Here is a 19320-nt window from a genome sequence, read left to right on the forward strand (position 1 = left end):
GTCACCGTTCAAAATGTTTTACAAGTAGCAATTTAAATAATACTTGTCCTACTAGGTTAGGTATGTTTTTTTATCCCTCGTTGACCAATGAGGAACTTGAGGGATGGGAAGGTAACTTTTCCTGTGTGTTACATACTGGATTCTATCCTAAAGAATCTGATCCCAGAACTTGAATCCTTAAGTCTTCATTAGATAGTTTTCTAAAATGCCCTGATGTCACTTATTGTATCATTTATTAGGACCTTTCAGTCCCATAGAATTGTAATTTGAAAGCATTAGTCCTTTTAAATATGCTCCAGCTGGAGATGCTGTCAATCTTTAAACTGTTTTATCCATTCTGTCATGGAGCAAAGAAACCTGGGCATTTTAGTATCTGGTACCATAATTAAAAAGGCAACTCCCAGCTGACTATTGGAACCACCACTGCCCAAAGAGACCTACTGCCATTCTCCACCACATTTGAACTCTTTTACATCAAAGGAAGTTTGAATCAGGACTAAATTCACCATAAGCCCTTAGACATTTTCATCTTAGCTTAATCACTGTCTTCTAAAATTGTTGTTAGCCAGGGCACCATCTGATTCTGGTAGTGTGTAAGTGTGTGTGTGTGTGTGTGTGTGTGTGTGTGTGTGTTTTGTGTGTTTTCTCTCTTCTCACATTAGTGTGCCATGAAGATACACTGTGAAATAGTTCCTTCTGCGAGAAAAACAAAATTTACAAAAACAAAACTGAAATCCTTCTTTCTTTGATAAACCCAATTTTTATTTTTATTCAATAACTCCAATCCTGATCACTGAATAAGAGTAATCATGCACATGTTTGTTTTATTATCCTCATTCTAAGTTAATTAATTACTAAATCAGTAAGCCTCTGTACAATGACTAGCTAGTTGTTTTGAAGGTACAAGAATTAAATGTAATTTCCAAAAGTTCCTGACTTGCGTAGGCAGTGATAGAATGTTTCAGCTAAGTTCCAGAGTCCAGTTTAGCAGAAAAGGGAGCTTCTAACATCTCTGTTTATTTATATGCTAAAACAACAATAACAACAACAACAACAACAACAAACAAGCGAACAAAAAAAACCCAAAAAAACAAACAAACACTTCCCTGAGCACTAAAAACCACTTAGTGCTTTATGCCACACTGCAGGTATCTACTTTCCACAATTGGACTTTCAGAGTGACTTGGTCTTTTCTGAGCACTGTAAAACCCATCCATCCCAGCCAATAGGCATATGAAAAGATGCTCAACCTCAGTAAACATCAGAGAAATGCAAATTAAAACCACAATGAGATATTACCTCACACCTGCCAGAAAGGCTATCATCAGTAAATCACAAACCAGAAGTGCCCGCCAGGGTGTGGAGAAAAGGAAACCTGTGCTCTGCTAGTTGGAATGCAGATTGGTGCAGCTGCTGGTGGAAGGCAGCATGGCGTTAACGTGATTGTCTTATGACCCAGTGACTCCACTTCTGCGAATATATCTGAAGAAAGCCTAAGCACTAATTATTTTAAACAATTGCATTATTGTTTAAAATAGCTAAATAGCCATTAAAAAAGAAGAAAATCTCGCCTTTTGAGACAGCATGGATGGACCTGGGGAGTAATATGCAAAGTAAAATGAGCCAGTTAGAGAAAGACAGATACCATATGATTCCACTCATCTGTGGATCTAATGAACAAAATAAACTAACGAACAAAATAGAAACAGACTCATAGATATAAAACAACAGACTGACAGTTGTCAGAGGGGTGAGTGGTGGGGGACTAGGTAAAAAGGTGAAGGGATTAAGCAAAAACAAAACAAAACAAAACAAAACAAAAATAACCCAGACTCATAGACAACAACAGTATTGTGATTACTAGAGGGAAAGCGGGAGTAGAAAAGGGTAAAGGGGGGATACATGGTGATGGAAGGGGACTTGACTTGGGGTGATGAATTCACAATACAGTATACAGGTGACGTATTATAAAATTGTACATCTGTAACCCATATAATTTTATTAACCAATATCATCCCAATAAATTCAATAAAAATAAAAGTATAAAAATTTAGCCATACTAATGCTCAGAAGTTTGTTTATGCCATCCCAAACAGTCTCTCATCACTTATTGACTTACATTTGACTAAATTAAGCACAATGGGCAAAGTTAGGAGTTAAATGATTATGGATAAAAGACTTGACAGAATATGGTGTAGAATAGGAAATTAATGGACCTTAAAACATATTTATACTTTTTCCCCCCCTTTCAGTGCATGGGAAAATGCCCAACTAACTGAGCCACATGAGTGAAATATATTTAAATTAACATTTATACCAGGCCAAACTTCTCAATAAAGGGAACCCTGCCTTTCTCTATAGGTTGCATATGATACTATTAAAATTATTTAACGAATAAATCTTGCCTTATCTACAAAGAAAAGTAAGATGCGTTATCAGCAATTGCACTTGGGTTCTCAGCCTCAGCGCTTGAGTTCTAGCTAAGAGAGAATTCAGAGAGACAAGACTCAAATATAAGAAAAAGTTTACTTAGAGAGTTATAGATAATCTGTGAACCAGCTGGGCCTTGTGGGCTCTGGAAACAAGGTACAGAAGCAAAAGGGAGGGCCCTTGGAGCTTAGGAGAGGGAAAGGGAGGGCCCTTGGAGCTTAGGAGAGGGAAAGGCAAAGGTAACATACCCAGGGGAAGAAGAAAGGGTGTGCTCCAGAATCAGAGCATTTGAGAAGGGGTGGAGAAAGATCCTGGCATTCTCAAGAGAAAAAGTGCTGGGTCCCCTGTCCTGGGAGTGTTTATTTCCTCTCCAAAGGTGGGGCTATTTGGGGAGGTTGTAGCTTTTCCAGGTGTGTCCTTTCAGGGTAGTGGTCTCTACTAATGGGTCAGGGCTAGGGGGTGGGTCGTTAGTCACTACATATAGTCCTGATGTCAGCCATGGCATCACGCCACCTGGCCTTGCTGCTTTTCTGGGCCTGGAGCTGAAATACAACTGAGGCCTAGATGTTATCTCTGCTTGACCAAAACTCTGTCTCTGTGGTCAACAGGCCCAAGGCTTTATTGGTAAGATTATTTGATACAGGTCAGAACCTCATTGTCCTGAGGGCTTATTGAAATCATAAGAAGCTTGTATTGTATTGAAATCATAAGAAGCTATTTTCCAGTCCCCTTGTTCCTCCTCTAAGAGGGTCTACTCATATCTGTCTAGCTGGGTACATCATAGATCAGAATCAATAAATATTAGTTGAATTAATAAACTGTATTCTATAATAAAATGTATGGAAAATAAGAGGCTCAGAAGTAGTTTCAGGCATAATAATAGATGCATGCATAAGCTTATGAGTAGGGATATTTTACATGTTTATTTCTTACTAGGCTTCCCTTTTATTTTTCTGAAGCTTACATAATGTTATAAACATGCCTTTTTTTTTAACAAAAGAGTTAAAACATTTTTACATATATTACCCTTGAATAAGGAAAAAATTTTATTTAAAATTATGTTTTTCTTAAGAAGCAGCTTGGTGTGTATAGCCTACTCTAGTGGCCTACGAGTAGAGTGCTTTTCGCATCTACATGCACATCTCAAGAGAAAAGGGAAGAAACTTGGAGCTGAGATTCATAGAATTCAGTGTCTCTGTATTCTCAATATACTGTTGCTAATGATTCCAGAAGGCATAAGCAGCCCATGCTATGGGGATTAATTATAGTCCTAGAAATAGAAGGGTGAGCAAACCAAAAGGTTGAAATATCAACATCTAGAGACGATGTGTCTACCATACATACTCAATTTATAGGTGGTACAAAATTCTGGTGTAATGGTAGATAAATAACAATTGAAAACAAGAGCCTACAAACAAGTAAAAAGAAGGAGGTTCTGTGCTTGTTTTCTGTTTTTTTCTTAGAAAAAGCTCTTGGATCACTGTGTAGTTTGGTTGTTTTAGATGTTGTTTGTAAATGTAGCAGTTTGCTTGGAAATTGGACATGCTTCCTAATGCTACTTTGAGATATTTAGCTATAAAGAGTAAAGGATGTTGAACCTTAATGTGTGTTTTTTTAATGACTCCCAAAAATATGTAAAGAAAGAATGTTATCTGTCAAGAGCTTTGTTTCACAGTGTACTTGATTTAGCGAAGCCCCTGTGATTATTCCTGCATAAGGAAAGACAGTGGCAATGTCTGTAATTATAATAGAAACTTTTAAAGACACATTTGAAAGCAAATGCCAATCTAAACAAATGGAAAAACAGAAAACAAAAACTGTGCTAATATCTTTTGGAGTATTTTTGAAATAGCTTGGGTTTGTTTGACCAAAATATGGATATTTTTAAAAGATCTGAACTGACAATGTTTTATATCACTTGTAAACCATTTAAATAATTTACAACACATATATGACTAGGTAAAAATATAATTTTGCTTTCATGACTTCTAGGAAATGGCGTAAGAAGGATTTTTTATGAAATTTAGCACTTCAGTGTTCATAAACTGTTCTTCTTCTTTTACCCCACAAAAAAACTGGACTGAGATTACCAGCTTATTTTAGCAGGCCCAAAAATAAAACAAAATAAGGATAGCTTTGTATACAGTATTTGTGTGTGTGTTCTGTTCATATGCAAATCTCAGCATGCTTCCAATGAACTAGGCTGTCTTCATAGAACTACCAAAGGATGACCATAACCTTGATTAAGATGTAAAATATGAAGAACTTTATATACATATACATATACATATACATATTATACTGTGTAGTTTAATTACAGTAATGTGATCTAGAATTTATTAAAAGTTTCCTTGCTTTTACATTATCAAACTTTAAAAAATAATCATCTTCTTTTTAGCCCTAGAGTATTTCTACCTAATAAATGTTTTAAGGATTAATTTTATTATCCATTTCTTTTTTAAAAAACACAAAATATTAGCTGATTTCTCTTCTGGAACAGGATATTTTAAGTTATAATTAGGGTAGTTTCTGCACATAAAATTAGTATAGATTTTAAGAAAAAGTATGAAATTAATTTAAAAAGAGAAACTTATAAAACTCCTTTGGTACTTAACCATGAAAAAGCAACCACTTTAGAAAATTGTATAATATCTCAATTACTGAGGCATCATAAATAGAATTTCTTTACTTTGGCAGAAGTTTATCAATAAATGTTTATTAAACATTATACCTGAAAAGTATCTTATTGATATTTTTCCATGAAACTATTATTTATAATGGTATAGTATTTTAAAAGCAATATACAGAAAAGTTCCCCCAAATTAAAACTTTGTCTATTTCATATAAAAGAGGAGAAAAAAAATTAGAAAAAGAGAAGAGAGTCACAAAGTGATAAGAATCAAAATACCAATGGGAAAATTTAAAAAAAAAATAGTTTTTATAAAACATTAATCACCAACCATATGGTATCTGATCTAAATTAAATGTTATACACATTTCATTTATTTAAAAAAAAAAAATAGTCTTCCTAAAATCTTATTGCTTTTAGGCCATGGTCATTACTTTTATGACCTGAAATAAATGTGTCAGGCATATCAACCAATTGGCACCTATCCTTTTATTAAAGGTAGAAAAAAAAGATGACTATTATATTGTAATACTTTGTTCTCTCTCTCCTCCTCTTTCTATTTTTTTTTGTTTTTGTTTTTGTTTTGTTTTTTGTTTTTGGATGGTTGGTGATTTGTTTGCTTCTCCTGGTTCCTGTTGATCAGTGGTGTTTGGCCAGTTTGTATTTTTCCAGACATCACTCCACGATGTTGTTGAGGTGTATGATGGGCCAACTCAGCAATCTTCTCTGTTATCTTCCCTCTCAGGATCCCATTCAGGTATCCTTTCATAGAACTGCCGTGCATCAGTTATTGCTTAAAGACTGACGTTGATTGATATTGTAGTGAAAGTTGAGATTTATGTCATCCATATTAGAGATAAAGTAAACTGAAACTGGAATTACTCGTTATTTCTTTAAAAAAAAAAAAAAAAGAAAGAAAGAAACACAATTAACAGTAAATCAAATGCTTGAGACAAATACAACCATTTGCTAGGATTGTAATCAAGTAAATATCATATGTAGTCACTTAGCCTCTGGCGTTTAATGTAATATCAAATATTTAAGGATTCTTTAAAGAATGAGGTGTTATGTATCGAAATGTAATTAAAGCCTGCCAGTTAAAAAAAAAAGTTGCAATTATAGCTGAACCCATTGAAAATATATTGCCAGTGGTAGGATATATTGACATAATTTGATAGAACGTAGACTCACATTTTCAAATGACAGTGTAAATTAATATAACTTGTTAGGTTTACTGAATGAAATTATTTATGATATCTTAGTGTTTGTTTTGTTGAGTAGGAGAATCACTTCCACTGAGTTCAGGTAATCAGATCACAATTCGATTTACTTCAGTTGGACCACTAACAGCTAAGGGATTTCACTTTGTTTATCAAGGTAAGTGACCCGGTAGCCTAGAAACACACTAAGGAATGATTTTTTTATTTCCATGCTGTGTTCGGAGCGATTGAATGATCAGATCCTCATAATCATATAGGAGAGATAAAAGTTGTTTTTCTTTTTAACAGTTTTTCTCTGTTCCTTACCCATCAATATAGCACTATTACCTTAACCAAATTAAAAAAAAATACCTTTGCTTCCATTATCATTCTCAAGTTAATAGTATGATTTTTCCTTTCTTCCAACATATTATTTGCAAAACACTTATTCTTTTTCTGACAGTTCTTTAGTTTCTGCATAATCTATTTTGCTCATAGTCTAGATCTCTAAATTGAAATGTACAAAATTCTGTGCTGATGTACTTAGATAGGCGAAGGTAATCATTACTTTGTTCAAAAATTTTAGTTTCTCATTCTCAGGAGAATTCAAATGTTCTTCATGGCTACTAAGTATTTTTGTGCAATTGAACATAGGTTTACAGTTTTTCTTACCTTTTATGGACAATTTTCTATATTATCATTAACCTAAATTGAGGTATTATTTGAAATATTTTCTTTAAGTTATTATGTGGTCATGTAGTATTCTCAAATGTACCTTGAACTTTCTTAAGAATTATAATCATTTGTGATTTCATATTTTAACTAAGCCCTCTTAGTCCATTTATTTATAGTCTTGGTTATATCACACTGTTTTATTTTTAATAGCATTCTCCCTGTAAACAATGTAGGGTTTTATGAATTTTAAAGGCACTATTAAAAGTTGAATTACTTTTACTCTAGTCACATAATAGGAATCAGTCTATTTGGATTTCATCATATCATTTTTTGGGCTTTTGTCAAACTCTGTAATCCCATCTGTATGTGTTTTAAAAAGAAAAAACATCCTGTTATCATTCTATTTTACTAAACCAAAAAATAAAACAAAACAAAAATACACCCTCAAAATTAAAGAATATAATTCTACGAGCAATTTCACATTTGATGTTGTACGATTACTAAAAGATAAACTTCTATTGTTGTTAATCTGTCTGACTTCTGCTTAGTCTGAATGTAGTTATAGTATTCATCAATAACATGTTTTGAGCACTAGTTTGTAAACATGCTATGGAATTAATAGTGTTTTATTTCCTTTTTAAAATCTATGTTTTTAAGAAACAACTAATGAAAAAAATTGTGACATTACTTCATGTAATCTGGCATGTATTTTTGGACCTCAGTATACCAGTTTAAAAAGAAAAAATATATATCATTCAGTTATCACCCCCAAAATTGAAATATATATTACTCATACTACTTTGCTATAAAAATAAGAGTTTGGTGAAACAAAAAAAATAGAAAAATAATTTAGTTGATGTTTAAAGGAATGAAGCAAAATATTTTTAACTAAAAGATCTTTGATGACAATATTCATTTTAAGTTGTATTCTATGTTTTAAAACTTTTAGAAATGTATTCAAATTTTTAATTGAAGTTTTGATAAAGGGTGGAGATTTCTTTGAAATCTTAAAAAGCTATGTTTTGAAGTCTGTATTTCTCTCCCAAGTAGAAATTAAAATCAGTAATTGTTTGTATGCAGCTGTTCCTAGAACAAGTTCTACACAGTGCAGTTCTGTGCCTGAACCAAGATTCGGAAGAAGGATTGGCAATGAATTTGCTGTTGGTTCATTGGTTCTTTTTGAATGCAACCCAGGATATATTCTCCATGGTTCCATTGCAATTAGGTGTGACACAGTGCCCAATTCTTTGGCCCAGTGGAATGACTCCTTACCCACTTGTATTGGTGAGTAGCAAATTTCTATGCTTTGTCATTGTACATACTTTATATCAAAATTAGTTATTGTGTATCTTTTAGTATTTCTGTTTGTCATTATACATACTTAATATCAAAATTAGTTATCATGTATCTTTTAGTATTTCTGTTTCAGATCTTAGACATTGCTTTTTCATTACTTATTAGTTATAATGTAAATTTGCAAGTTAGAGTGGATATTTGATGCAATTGAGGTGTGCTACAATGAAAAATAGTTGTTTTGAATGAGCTGGAACGTTTCCTCACTTATTGATTTATATGGATAAAATGTACCTCATATTTCCAATAATAGTATTTGAATGCTCCTAATGAGGGATTATTGAAATAAATGTTATTTTTCATTTTTAAAAGTTTATGCAAAGAAGTCTATGCCAATATGTAAAGAATTTGCACGTCTTTTAAAGCTCATAGAAGCTTATTAAAGTAGCTACATATGCAGTATAGGTACTGAAATGTAAAACTGTGAGTTACTCTTTAAAATATCTGTTTGTATACTTATGTTAATGTCCTAATTAATAGGGTAAAGTTGTAAAGAATCATGTAAAGCTGAATAAAATCCTAACAATGGGGAAGTGTACTAGGTTCTTAGAATAGGGTTAATTAAGTCTTGGGTAACAGTCTGGACTTTTATTGTAACACTGAAGAGCAGTGAGTTACTACATAATCCTGGAAATTTTACATAATCTGATTCTTGATTTCCATATGGATAAAAAAATAATAAGAGGACTGACTTTCTTAGGTTTATTGTGGCTGTTAAATGATTGCAGGGGTCCTCAAACTTTTTAAAGTGGGGGCCAGATCACGGTCCCTCGGAGAGCTGGAGGGCCGAACTATATGAACTACTAATTCCTACAGTAACACCTCTGCTGCGCTCACTGCCCAAAAAAACTGGCGGGCCGGATCAGACTCCTCTGCGGGCCGCATGTGGCCCGCGGGCCGTAGTTTGAAGACCCCTGATTTAAAGCCTTGGCAGAGTTCTTGGAACCTAGTATGTATTCTAAAATTAAGTTTTTTTGTTGTTGCCAAATCCTCCACCATAGATTCTAAAGGTATTAGATCTGAAGTATAGAATTTATATGCTATGTTGATAAAGTATTTGATATTATTGATTTTTATTTGTTGATAGGTTGATTTACTAATACTTTAAAGTTATATTTAAAATTTACTATGTTTCACATAAGATTTTGCATCTTGGAAAGGGCTAAAGCATGGTATCTGTATCATTCTTTCCAATTCTACTAATTTGGCATTCCCTGAATGCAGTATTATCCTTGACACTTAAAATTTTTGAGAAAATACCATGACAATTTTTTTTAGAATTATAATAATTATTTGTTACAATGAGCTCTTTAGAGAGACAGAAATTTCTTTTCATCAGTTGCTGCATTCAAGAACAAATAGTTAGCCCTGGCTGGTTTGGCTCAGTGGAATCAGCATCTGCTTGCGGACTGAAGGGTTCCAGGTTCAGTTCCAGTCAAGGGCATGTACCTTGGCAACTGATCAATGTTCTCTCTTATTAATTTTCCTAACTCTCCCTCTCTCTTTTTCTCTGTAAAAATTCAATGTGTGTGTGTGTGTGTGTGTGTGTGTGTGTGTGTATTTATTAAAAAGAACATATAGTTAAATAAAGGGGAGAAATGAGCTGATATTAACGAAAAGAGAAAAAGAAAGTGAAAGAATATTTTAGGATGAGGAAAGAAAATAATAATATTTTGGAAGGTGCAGGTAGAGAATAAAGACCCTAAATTTTTAAAGCATAAATTATTTTTGTTTAGAGTAAAACTCCTATATGATGATTATTAAGTTTTTTGTGTGTCAAACATATCCAGTTGCCAATCCCATAGGTTTTGCCATCAGAAGTAAAATTACATGTAAATAAAAGAAATTTTTTTTTTACATCATTGAATAATTTTTTTAGTGTTCAGTAATGGATTCATCTAGGCAAGGTGCTTATACCAGTCAGGAAAGATTATGCAAATCTGTGGCTGACATTAAAATACTAATGTACTGTCCTCTGTCTAGATGGTTTTGGCCACAGTGTCTCCTTTAAGGTCAACAGATTACATATCAAGGAGCCATTACAATCTCTCTGGCAAAAACCCACTTCTTTGTAGGTCCTTGGGCTTTTTAAAAAACTTGCCAACTGCATCTGTAGAGCGACTTTAAACATAGAGCAGACCACCTTTCATTATTTATTGGTTTGAAAGTGCATACCTAGCGATAGAAATTGTATCAGATAACTTCTACTTCCTGACAAGATCACTTGAAAAGGACATATTACCTTATACCACTTAAAAAATATTCCACCCTATAGAAAACGGAATACTAACAGAAGGACATAGGGGGCTTGTGTGAGACAAGAAGTAGAAAGGCGATGATTCTAAATGACAGTTAGATGATGGCTCAGCTTAGGTTTTACCATTTGGTCCAACTGCTCATATTTCCATAAGTGAAAATATACTTTGCATTTCTATTTTTTAACTATAAATATTTTTAGATTCAAATATTCTGACCAAAATTGGTTGTCTTAAAATATTCAAAAGAGAAAAGGCTTATGTCTTAAAGATTCAAATATGAGTTGAGTATAGAGTTATCATAGATTGCTATTAAAGCATTAGCTATAATTTGTGTTCATTTTCAATAACTGTTAATGGATAAAACATTGAACTTTGTATTTCTTTTCCTTGGTGCATGCATCCTTGAGGTTTCTTTTGGGTCTACTTGAATTACTTCGATATTTTCCTTGGATAACCTATCTAAAATAATATTCTGATGTCTATCCTCCATTTGTTCTCTTCATCCTTACCCTGCTTTTCTTTTGCAGCAACAACCCACCATATTATATAGTTTTTAAATTTTGTTTAATCTTCTTGACCTCTCCCCTGCCACTACATTGTTTTTCTACTCAACTGAGAGAGGATCTGTCTGGCACATAATAAGTGTTCAATACACATTAGTTTAATGATTAGATTTTAACAAAGAACCGTTATTTTCTGAATTTTTGTTGAGTTCAAATTAAAACCAAAATATGGGATGTTGAGTCTGAGTTCATTATCTTGTGAAATCGGTGAATGAAATAGAAGACAAAAAACAGTTAGTGGAGCCAAAGTTTATTGAGAGTACCCATGGGAATTAAAGTCAATTAGTCCACATGTGGAGGTCCACACTGCCATAAGCCATGTGCTTCCCACCACAGGAAGATCAGACACCCATTGTGTGCTGGGGAGAAGAGAGCCAGAGGAAGCACTTTTAATTTGGGGGTGGAGACAGCCTTGCTAGCTCCTGATTGGTCCTTTTTAAAAGTTTATGCCTTTTTGCATGCACCCTTCCTACCCTGCCCAGTGGGGTGCCTTAGTAACTGCATTTTTCTGGGTTCCTGGTTCTATTTTCCCTTCCTGTGGTCCCACCCCTATCTACCTAGCTTCTCTCTGACTCCTCAGAACAATTGGCCAACTACTTGAGTCCAGGGTCCCTGGGTTGTTTTTTGTTTGTTTTGTATGTTTTTTTTTTAATTTATCTTTTTTTTTTTTTTTTTTTAAATATATTTTTTTATTGATTTTTGTACAGAGAGGAAGGGAGAGAGATAGAGAGTCAGAAACATCGATGAGAGAGAGTCATCGATCAGCTGCCTCTTGCACACCCCCTACTGGGGATATGCCAGCAACCAAGGTACATGCCCTTGACCGGAATCGAACCCGGGACCTTTCAGTCCCCAAGCCGACGCTCTAGCCATTGAGCCAAACCGGTCCTGGCTTTTTAATTTATCTTTATTGTTTGAAGTATCACAGATGTCTCCCTCTTTTTATTCCCCCAGAGCCCATGCTTTTTAATTTCAGCCTTTTACCACATGGTGATGTTTTTGTTCTCTTTGCTTCCTTAGATCTTTACAAGCCATCTTAAGTTTCATGCTCCTCTGAGAATCCCTAGGAAAGATCCTATTTCATAAAAGACTAATATGCAAATTGTCCCCTCCCCCAGAAAGTTGGGCAGCCAGCCAACTGCCCTCGGCCCTTCCCCCCAGGAGGTCTGCCAACTGCCCACAACCCCTTCCCCAGCCAGCCAGATTGGGGTGGGCCAGCTGGATCCCATCCGTGCATGAATTAATGCACTGGGCCTCTAGTACACAGATAAAACACAAACAATAGATTTATACATTGTATGTGTAATTTTATTCTGAGAGAGAAAAAATTATCTATACTTCACAGTGTAGATATAATATTTGACAATTTATTGTCAGGATTTTATGCATAATTATTGTATTTTCTCAGCCTTTACTGTTCAATGAATGCTCCAGTTAACAGCTTAAGCCAAATGAACATTCAATTGAAATGAAAATAAAATAGTTTTGTATGTTTTTAATGATTTCCATCTCAATTGTATTGTTTTAGTTTCACAGTTTGTATTACTGCTATCAACACTTCTTTTTTATCCTGCCATAGTAAGACACAATAAACTGTCTTGTAATATTGCTTAAACTGACATACTGGAATTAAATTGTTGACTGGAAAGCAGCCCCATTAGGCATGTTACGCAAGCTGTGCTTACAGTGAAAGTGGTCAGGTACTAAGTTACGGGATACATACGTGTAAATAATAGTCTATAAATAAAATTTAATATTCTTATACAAATCTGTTATATCAAGCCATTCTCAGGTAAATTGCAATACAGCACAGTAATATTTTGCTAAGAACATTGGACATGGAACAAATTTAAAATTGAAAACTATGTTGAGGACTGAGTTTTCATCTTCCAAATTTGACCTTTATGCTTCAGATTTTTAAAAAATTTTAGGCTTATAAAACCTCAAGTTCTCTGAGCCTCTGTGATTCAAATAACCCCCTGCAGCCACTAATAGCTCTGGTAATATATGGCCTTAGGCATACTTATTTGTAGTGGGAGGTCTCTTTTGAAAAGTCCCTGAACCTGCCACTTACTAGCCTTAGGCACAGAGTCTTTAATCAGCTGCTTATTCATTACCTTTATCTGGATTTGTTTTTTTTCCAAGTGCTTTAGAGACTCTGAAAGAACTATTTATTTGCATTGGCTCCATGACAACACCTATCTATATCATCTTTCCTTACAGTGTGAAAGGTATAGATGAAGAAATATAGACAGTATCTGAACCCTCATTTATTGATTCATCCATCTATCCAACATTTGTATGAAGTACACTGTTAAGCATTATCTCATTTAAAATCAACATCAACACTATTAAAAAAAAAAAAAGAAAGAAAGAAAAGAAAAGAAAGAAAAAAACATTGGCCAGCACTCTTTTGAGTAATTACCCTAGGTTTTTGCATTTGACTTTGGAAGTGGCACTGTACTTACTGTACTATTAACTTTGTAAAAAATATTACAAAATATGTATTTTGATATCACACCATTAGAGCCACACTTGGACAAATGCCCTAGGATAACAATGTCATTGGTACAAAACATAATAATAGTTGGACCCTGCTCAGTTGGTTTAGAGTTGTCCATGCATCAAAAGGTCACCCATTGGATTCCCAGTCAGGTCACATGCCGGGTTGTGGACTTGATTCTCTCTCTCTCTCTCTCTCTCTCTCTCTCTCTCTCTCTCTCTCTCTCTCTTTCTCCCAACCCTCTCCATTCCTCTCTCAAAAAAATCAAGAAAATCATTAAAAAATAATTATAGTTGCAAAAGGAAATATGATTTATTGACTTCTTCCTGTCTTCTAAGTAATATGCTAGCTTATTTACATAAACTATCATGCTATATTTTCACAAAAGCCTTTTGGAAATAATTATACTACCTTGTCCATTTCACAGACAAGAATCTGAGTTTCAGAGAGTTTAAGGAACATTCCCAACATCACACTGCACTTAAAATTATAAATTAGGACATGCCCCGAATCAAGCTGATACTACTAGTTGTATGAGAATTTTGCTTTAAAATTAATACCTTTGATAGGAACTTTTTTTTTTTAACTTTAGAACAGGTTCATATACTTCTTCTTTTATATAATTGTTGTTGTGGCAACAACCAGACTGGCACTGCCATACCGAGTATGTCCCTTTCACTGAAGAACATGGAATTTGGAGTCCAACTACCAGGATTCAAATCCCAGCTCCTTCTTGTTAACTCTGTGGTGTTGGAGACCTTATTTAATTCCTTCATGACTCTGTGTCCTCAGCTGTAAAATGGGGAGTATATGCACTCATATCTCAGTGGATTGTTGGGAGGTTTTAATGAGTTAAAATATATAAAGTGCTTATAAGACTGTCTGGCAAATAGTAAGCTCTTTATAAATGTTATGACGATAACATAATTCTTATCGTCACGCCTCAAAGGATGCTATTACTCCTCATAGGATGCATGAAGGGAAAGGTAACAGATATAAAATAATTATTCAAAAATTTTGTATCTAGATGTGAAAATCTTTTAATGTGAATGTGTCAATGTACCACGTACTTTTAGTTATGTACTGTACTATAAATGGCGTGCTTATCATTGAGTTAATTATGTTATTTTAGATGTGGAATTGCAAGGTTATCCATTAATGTGCCCTATTCATTCTAAAAGTGTTTGTGATATAGGAAGATTTATTGATTATTGTTCTTGAGAGCTTTTAAAAACAGCACGATTTGGTTGTACTGGCAAGTCTAGCATCTGCCCAAGATATTAGCTCTGATCTTTTTAGTCTTATTTCAGTCTTCTGCATCAGCATTAACTTCCTCACTTGGACTGCTTTGCTTCTTAGTGCCTTGTGGAGGAATTTTAACTAAGCGCAAAGGGACAATTCTGTCTCCTGGGTACCCCGAGCCTTATGACAACAACCTGAATTGTGTATGGAAGATCACAGTGCCAGAGGGAGCTGGCATCCAAGTAAGGATATTTAAAATTTACTTCTTTTTATTGTGTATTTGGAATTAATCTTTTCAGAGATGATACGATATCCATTATTACTAAAGGAATAGCCTTTTGACTGACATGGTTAAATTTATTGGAATTATTTTTCACCTACAAGTAACAGAAGGACAATGCAAAATGGCAAAAACAATAAGAAAAATATATTGCTCCACATAGTATGTAATCTTGGGGTAAGGTGACTCAAGGGTTTTTTATTTTAAAGGTTCAGTTGTACCATTCTTTACCAGGTGTGTTCCATCTCTCTGCTCTGCCATCCTTAGCCTGTTGGCTTAGTTCCTGGGCTTCCTTTCCCATGGCCCTGAGATGGCTGGAACAGCTCTAAGCCTAGTGATGCCTGATGCCCAACTTCCAATGTGTCTGTCTTCCGTGCCTTTACAGTTAAGATCACTTTTCAAGAAACCTGCCAGGAGACTTTCTCCCCATGCTATTGATCAAAATTGCCACCATATCTATTTCTGAGCCATGTACTGAGCAATAGCAAAAGATTTACTATTTTTGGATTTACCTTTATAATATTTTAGGAAATTCAAAAAATTACTTGACTGGTGTCAGGAGTAAAATATGTCATAAAACCAATGAGAAAACATAAAATGTAGATGTTCAGTCTTTTTAAGGGCATTGAAAATCAAAGGGTTGTAGATATAACCTTACATTCCCATTAACGGTGCTACTACTTTATGGCCAATTTATAAAATTGGAGATAACCAATCAACCCTATCTTATTAGCAGTAAAATTAACAAGGATTTTAGGAAAAAATAATTTTGGAACAGGGAATCTGAAATGAGAATATGTTTAGAATCTTCATAAAACATTTATTACATCATCTAACTCTGAAGATTTAATCTGAAGCATCTTTTGTGTTCACATCATCTTATCCGTTTCTATCTCATCCTAAAATAATGAGCACTCTGGCATTTTCCTTCTAGTCCCTGCAATGTGGCTGCAGCACCCACTGCCCTAACTGAGCCACTTGCACAGTGATCGTCAAGGACCATCTCATTGAATCCATCGTGTTGCACCTCCTGTTTATTCTGTGGGTAACATCCTGTCCTGGGATTTCCCCTTCACGCTAAAACCCTTTTCTTAGGCACCAGTGCTCTACTGGATTTTGTTTTGTTTCCCATAATTATAGCTCCTGCTTGGACATCTAGGGACAGGGCCTCCTCTTCCTCTTCAACGCCTTCAATGTGTGCGATTTTCCATGGCCTTGGTTCATCTCCCCTCACACCACTCTCTCTGCCACCTTGTCTGGGTCTATGTCCTCTGCTGTCCTTACATGCTGATGCCTGGGACCTGAATCACAATAGACAATCAGAAGACATTTTTTAAATGAAAAATGCATGGAGGTGACACTGGTCAACATGAACACATAGGTTTCAGAAGTGGGTTTCTATGTTACAAGATCTGTATATTGCACCATGTGCCCAAAACACATTTTTAAAAAAATACAGGGCTGAATAAAAGATGATTTCAAAACTTAAATATCCAACCGAAATCTTTTACCTAAGCTGTATGCTATACAAAGTGTGGCAAAAGTAGGTTTACAGTTGTTCATATGGAAAATAATATGGTAATTGATAAATAATAATACAAGGACAAACTGTTTTGTGTAAACCTACTTTTGCCCCAAACAACTGTCCAACTGGAATTTTTATGTTACACATCTTGCTGGCATCTCCAATTCACCCTGTTCAAAATTGACTTGGTTATTTTTTCCTCAAAATGGGGGATTTTTTTCCAGAGTGCTTTGTCTCAGAATGAGTTCTAAATCTATTCAGTTGCACAAGCCAGAAATTTTGATGGGTCTTCTCTGTCCTCTACTCTTCACAGTACACTGTCAGCCTGTCTTCTCCAAATTAGAGTAAGTCTATTTCTTTCCATTTAGACTTCTATCCCTTAAGGTTTGATAGCCATCATCCCTGTCCCGGGTTCTTATTCTCTGTCAGTCTACTCCCCAGAGGACAAATAGAGTAACCTTCTAAAAATATAAATCTAATACTATCGCTCCCTGCTTGCAATACCTGGATTGCCTGTCCCTTATGTCCTTAACTCCTTGACACAGTTGATTACTCCTTTGTGCTTTGTGTCTATTCCTTGCCTATTCCATTGACATGATTTTAGTTCTTTTTGAAAACCTAGCTCTCTTTTGCCTCTGGGCTTTTGTGAGGGCCTCTCTCCCTCTGCCCGCAACACACTCTACAATCTCCTTTTCCTTGGCTACTTGTCATCATTATCTGTGTGTCTCAACTAAGAAACCGTTTCTGTGGAAGACCTGCCATGAACTTAAGGCAAGATTAAGTCCCCATGCCATACATTCTCATAGATTCCTGTATTTTCATTGTCAAAACACCTATCCTGTTTTACTGCTATTAGTTATTTGTAAGCTCAGGAATTTATGAATCAGGTCTGTTATAGCAGATAGCATAGTGCTATTTTGAAAATGAACCAGTGAATACCTATCCAATCAGTGAAGTTTGGGATTATTTTAAGGAGCTAGCACTATATGATGAACTAATAAGAAATCTGCAGCCCTAGCTGGTTTGGCTCAGTGGATAGAGCACCAGCCTGCAGACTGAAGGGTCCCGGGTTTGATTCCAATCAAGGGTACATATCTCTGTTACAGGCTCCTCCCTGGCCTAGGCCCTTGTCAGGGCATGTGCAGGAAGCAACCAATCAATGTGTTTCTCTCACATCAATATTTTTCTCTGTCTTTCCCTCTCCCATTCTCTCTAAAAGTCAATGGAAAAAATCCTCTGGTGAGGATTAAAAAAAAAAAAAGAATTTGCAGAAAAAGTATGCTATATATCACTTGTTCTAGTCAAACACTATTCAAAATTGGACACACATAAATGACACTATAAAATTACTTAGAAAGCATTTGGTTTAATGGAAAACAGTTTCAAATTTAGCAGAGCATTTATCAAACTTACAGAGTGTGAAGCATATTGAACTTATAATTTTAAATTCTCTAAAGGACTACCAAGCACTTTTTTTTTTCTAATTAACCTCTTGTAAGTGTGCTAATTTTAGATATATCACTAAGTCATAGGAAATTCTGTAACAGTTGCATATACCCAGACATATGTAATACATAACATATTTGAACTTCACCTTAAAGCCACCTGGCTAGTACACCAGGTATAAAATACTGCTGCCTTTATTTTACTCTGTTGGAATGAATATATGCATGAATAAGGAATGTTATGAATTTCCGGTAAATCCTAGTGAGATGAAATGGGATGACCACTTGTGGAAAGAAGAGAAGAACCATGTGAAATGCTGAGCATCCTTTGGAAATAACCTCAACAAAGAGATCAAGTTTTTCTGTTAATATTGCGTGTGAAGTTTTGGGGGAAGAAGGATATTCATTCATTTGCTTGCCTGTTCATTTTAGCAAAGTATATAGAAGGGAGAATTCCAAAAGGAATTCAACAGTAACAGAGTTACGAAGCGAAGTGCAGTCTTTATGTAATGAGCCACAGAAAAACATATTGGTTACTTAATTGCCTCAATTTATAAAATGATAACCATTACGGTAATATAATATTTCACACAAAGCTGAATGAGATTTGCATATCTATATGAGGGATATCTGGCTTTAATAATTGCTAATTCATTACCTTAAAAAAGTGTCCATGGTGGATGACTCCTAATACAAAGTGCTTCCAAGCACTGAATCGGTTGCTCCTTCTTTTTATATCTTTTACTTGACTCTTCTTTGTTTTTTGTTTTTGTTTTTGTTTTGTTTTGTTTTGTTTTTGTCATAGTTGTCCTCATTCGTTGTACTTGTGTCTTCTACACCCTTTATTATGCCAACTGGCATTTATGATATGCCCAGAATCATAGTAGCAAATTGTATTAATCTTCTGTGGCTGCTGCAACAAATTACCATGAATTTGGTAGCTTAAAATGATGTAAATTTATTCTCTCACAGTGCTGGAGGCCAAAAGCCATGAGTCAATTTAAATGCGCTGAAACCCTGTGCTTAGAGTGGAGAGCCTCCAGTCTCCCTCTGCCCTGGCCTCTGCATTTTCCCCTTGCCTTTTCCAATTTCCCTTGGCTGCCTGCATTCCTTGGTGTCTGGTTACATCCCTCCAAGTTCTGCCTCAGTGGTCACATTGCCTTCTCCTCTTCTGTCTGGGTCTAATCTCCCTGGACATACTTCTTAATAGATCAATCA

At 35.0% G+C, this 19320-nt stretch overlaps 1 protein-coding gene across 2 annotated transcripts in view; it reads left to right on the forward strand.

Annotated features, from left to right (window-relative positions):
• Nucleotides 1-19320, forward strand: part of CSMD3 (CUB and Sushi multiple domains 3) — a 771720-nt gene that overhangs the window by 636263 nt on the left and 116137 nt on the right. The window contains exons 33-36 of one of the 2 annotated variants that reach the window (XM_084864313.1): nt 5703-5816; nt 6341-6436; nt 8014-8217; nt 14970-15094. In XM_084864313.1, coding sequence (XP_084720439.1) covers nt 5703-5816; nt 6341-6436; nt 8014-8217; nt 14970-15094 — 539 coding nt within the window. The remainder of the gene's footprint in view (nt 1-5702; nt 5817-6340; nt 6437-8013; nt 8218-14969; nt 15095-19320) is intronic. The other variant, XM_084864314.1, reaches the window with a different exon arrangement.

Source organism: Pipistrellus hanaki (genome assembly GCF_964339955.1).
Source record: "Pipistrellus hanaki genome assembly, chromosome: 17".
Taxonomy (NCBI): Eukaryota; Metazoa; Chordata; class Mammalia; order Chiroptera; family Vespertilionidae; genus Pipistrellus; species Pipistrellus hanaki.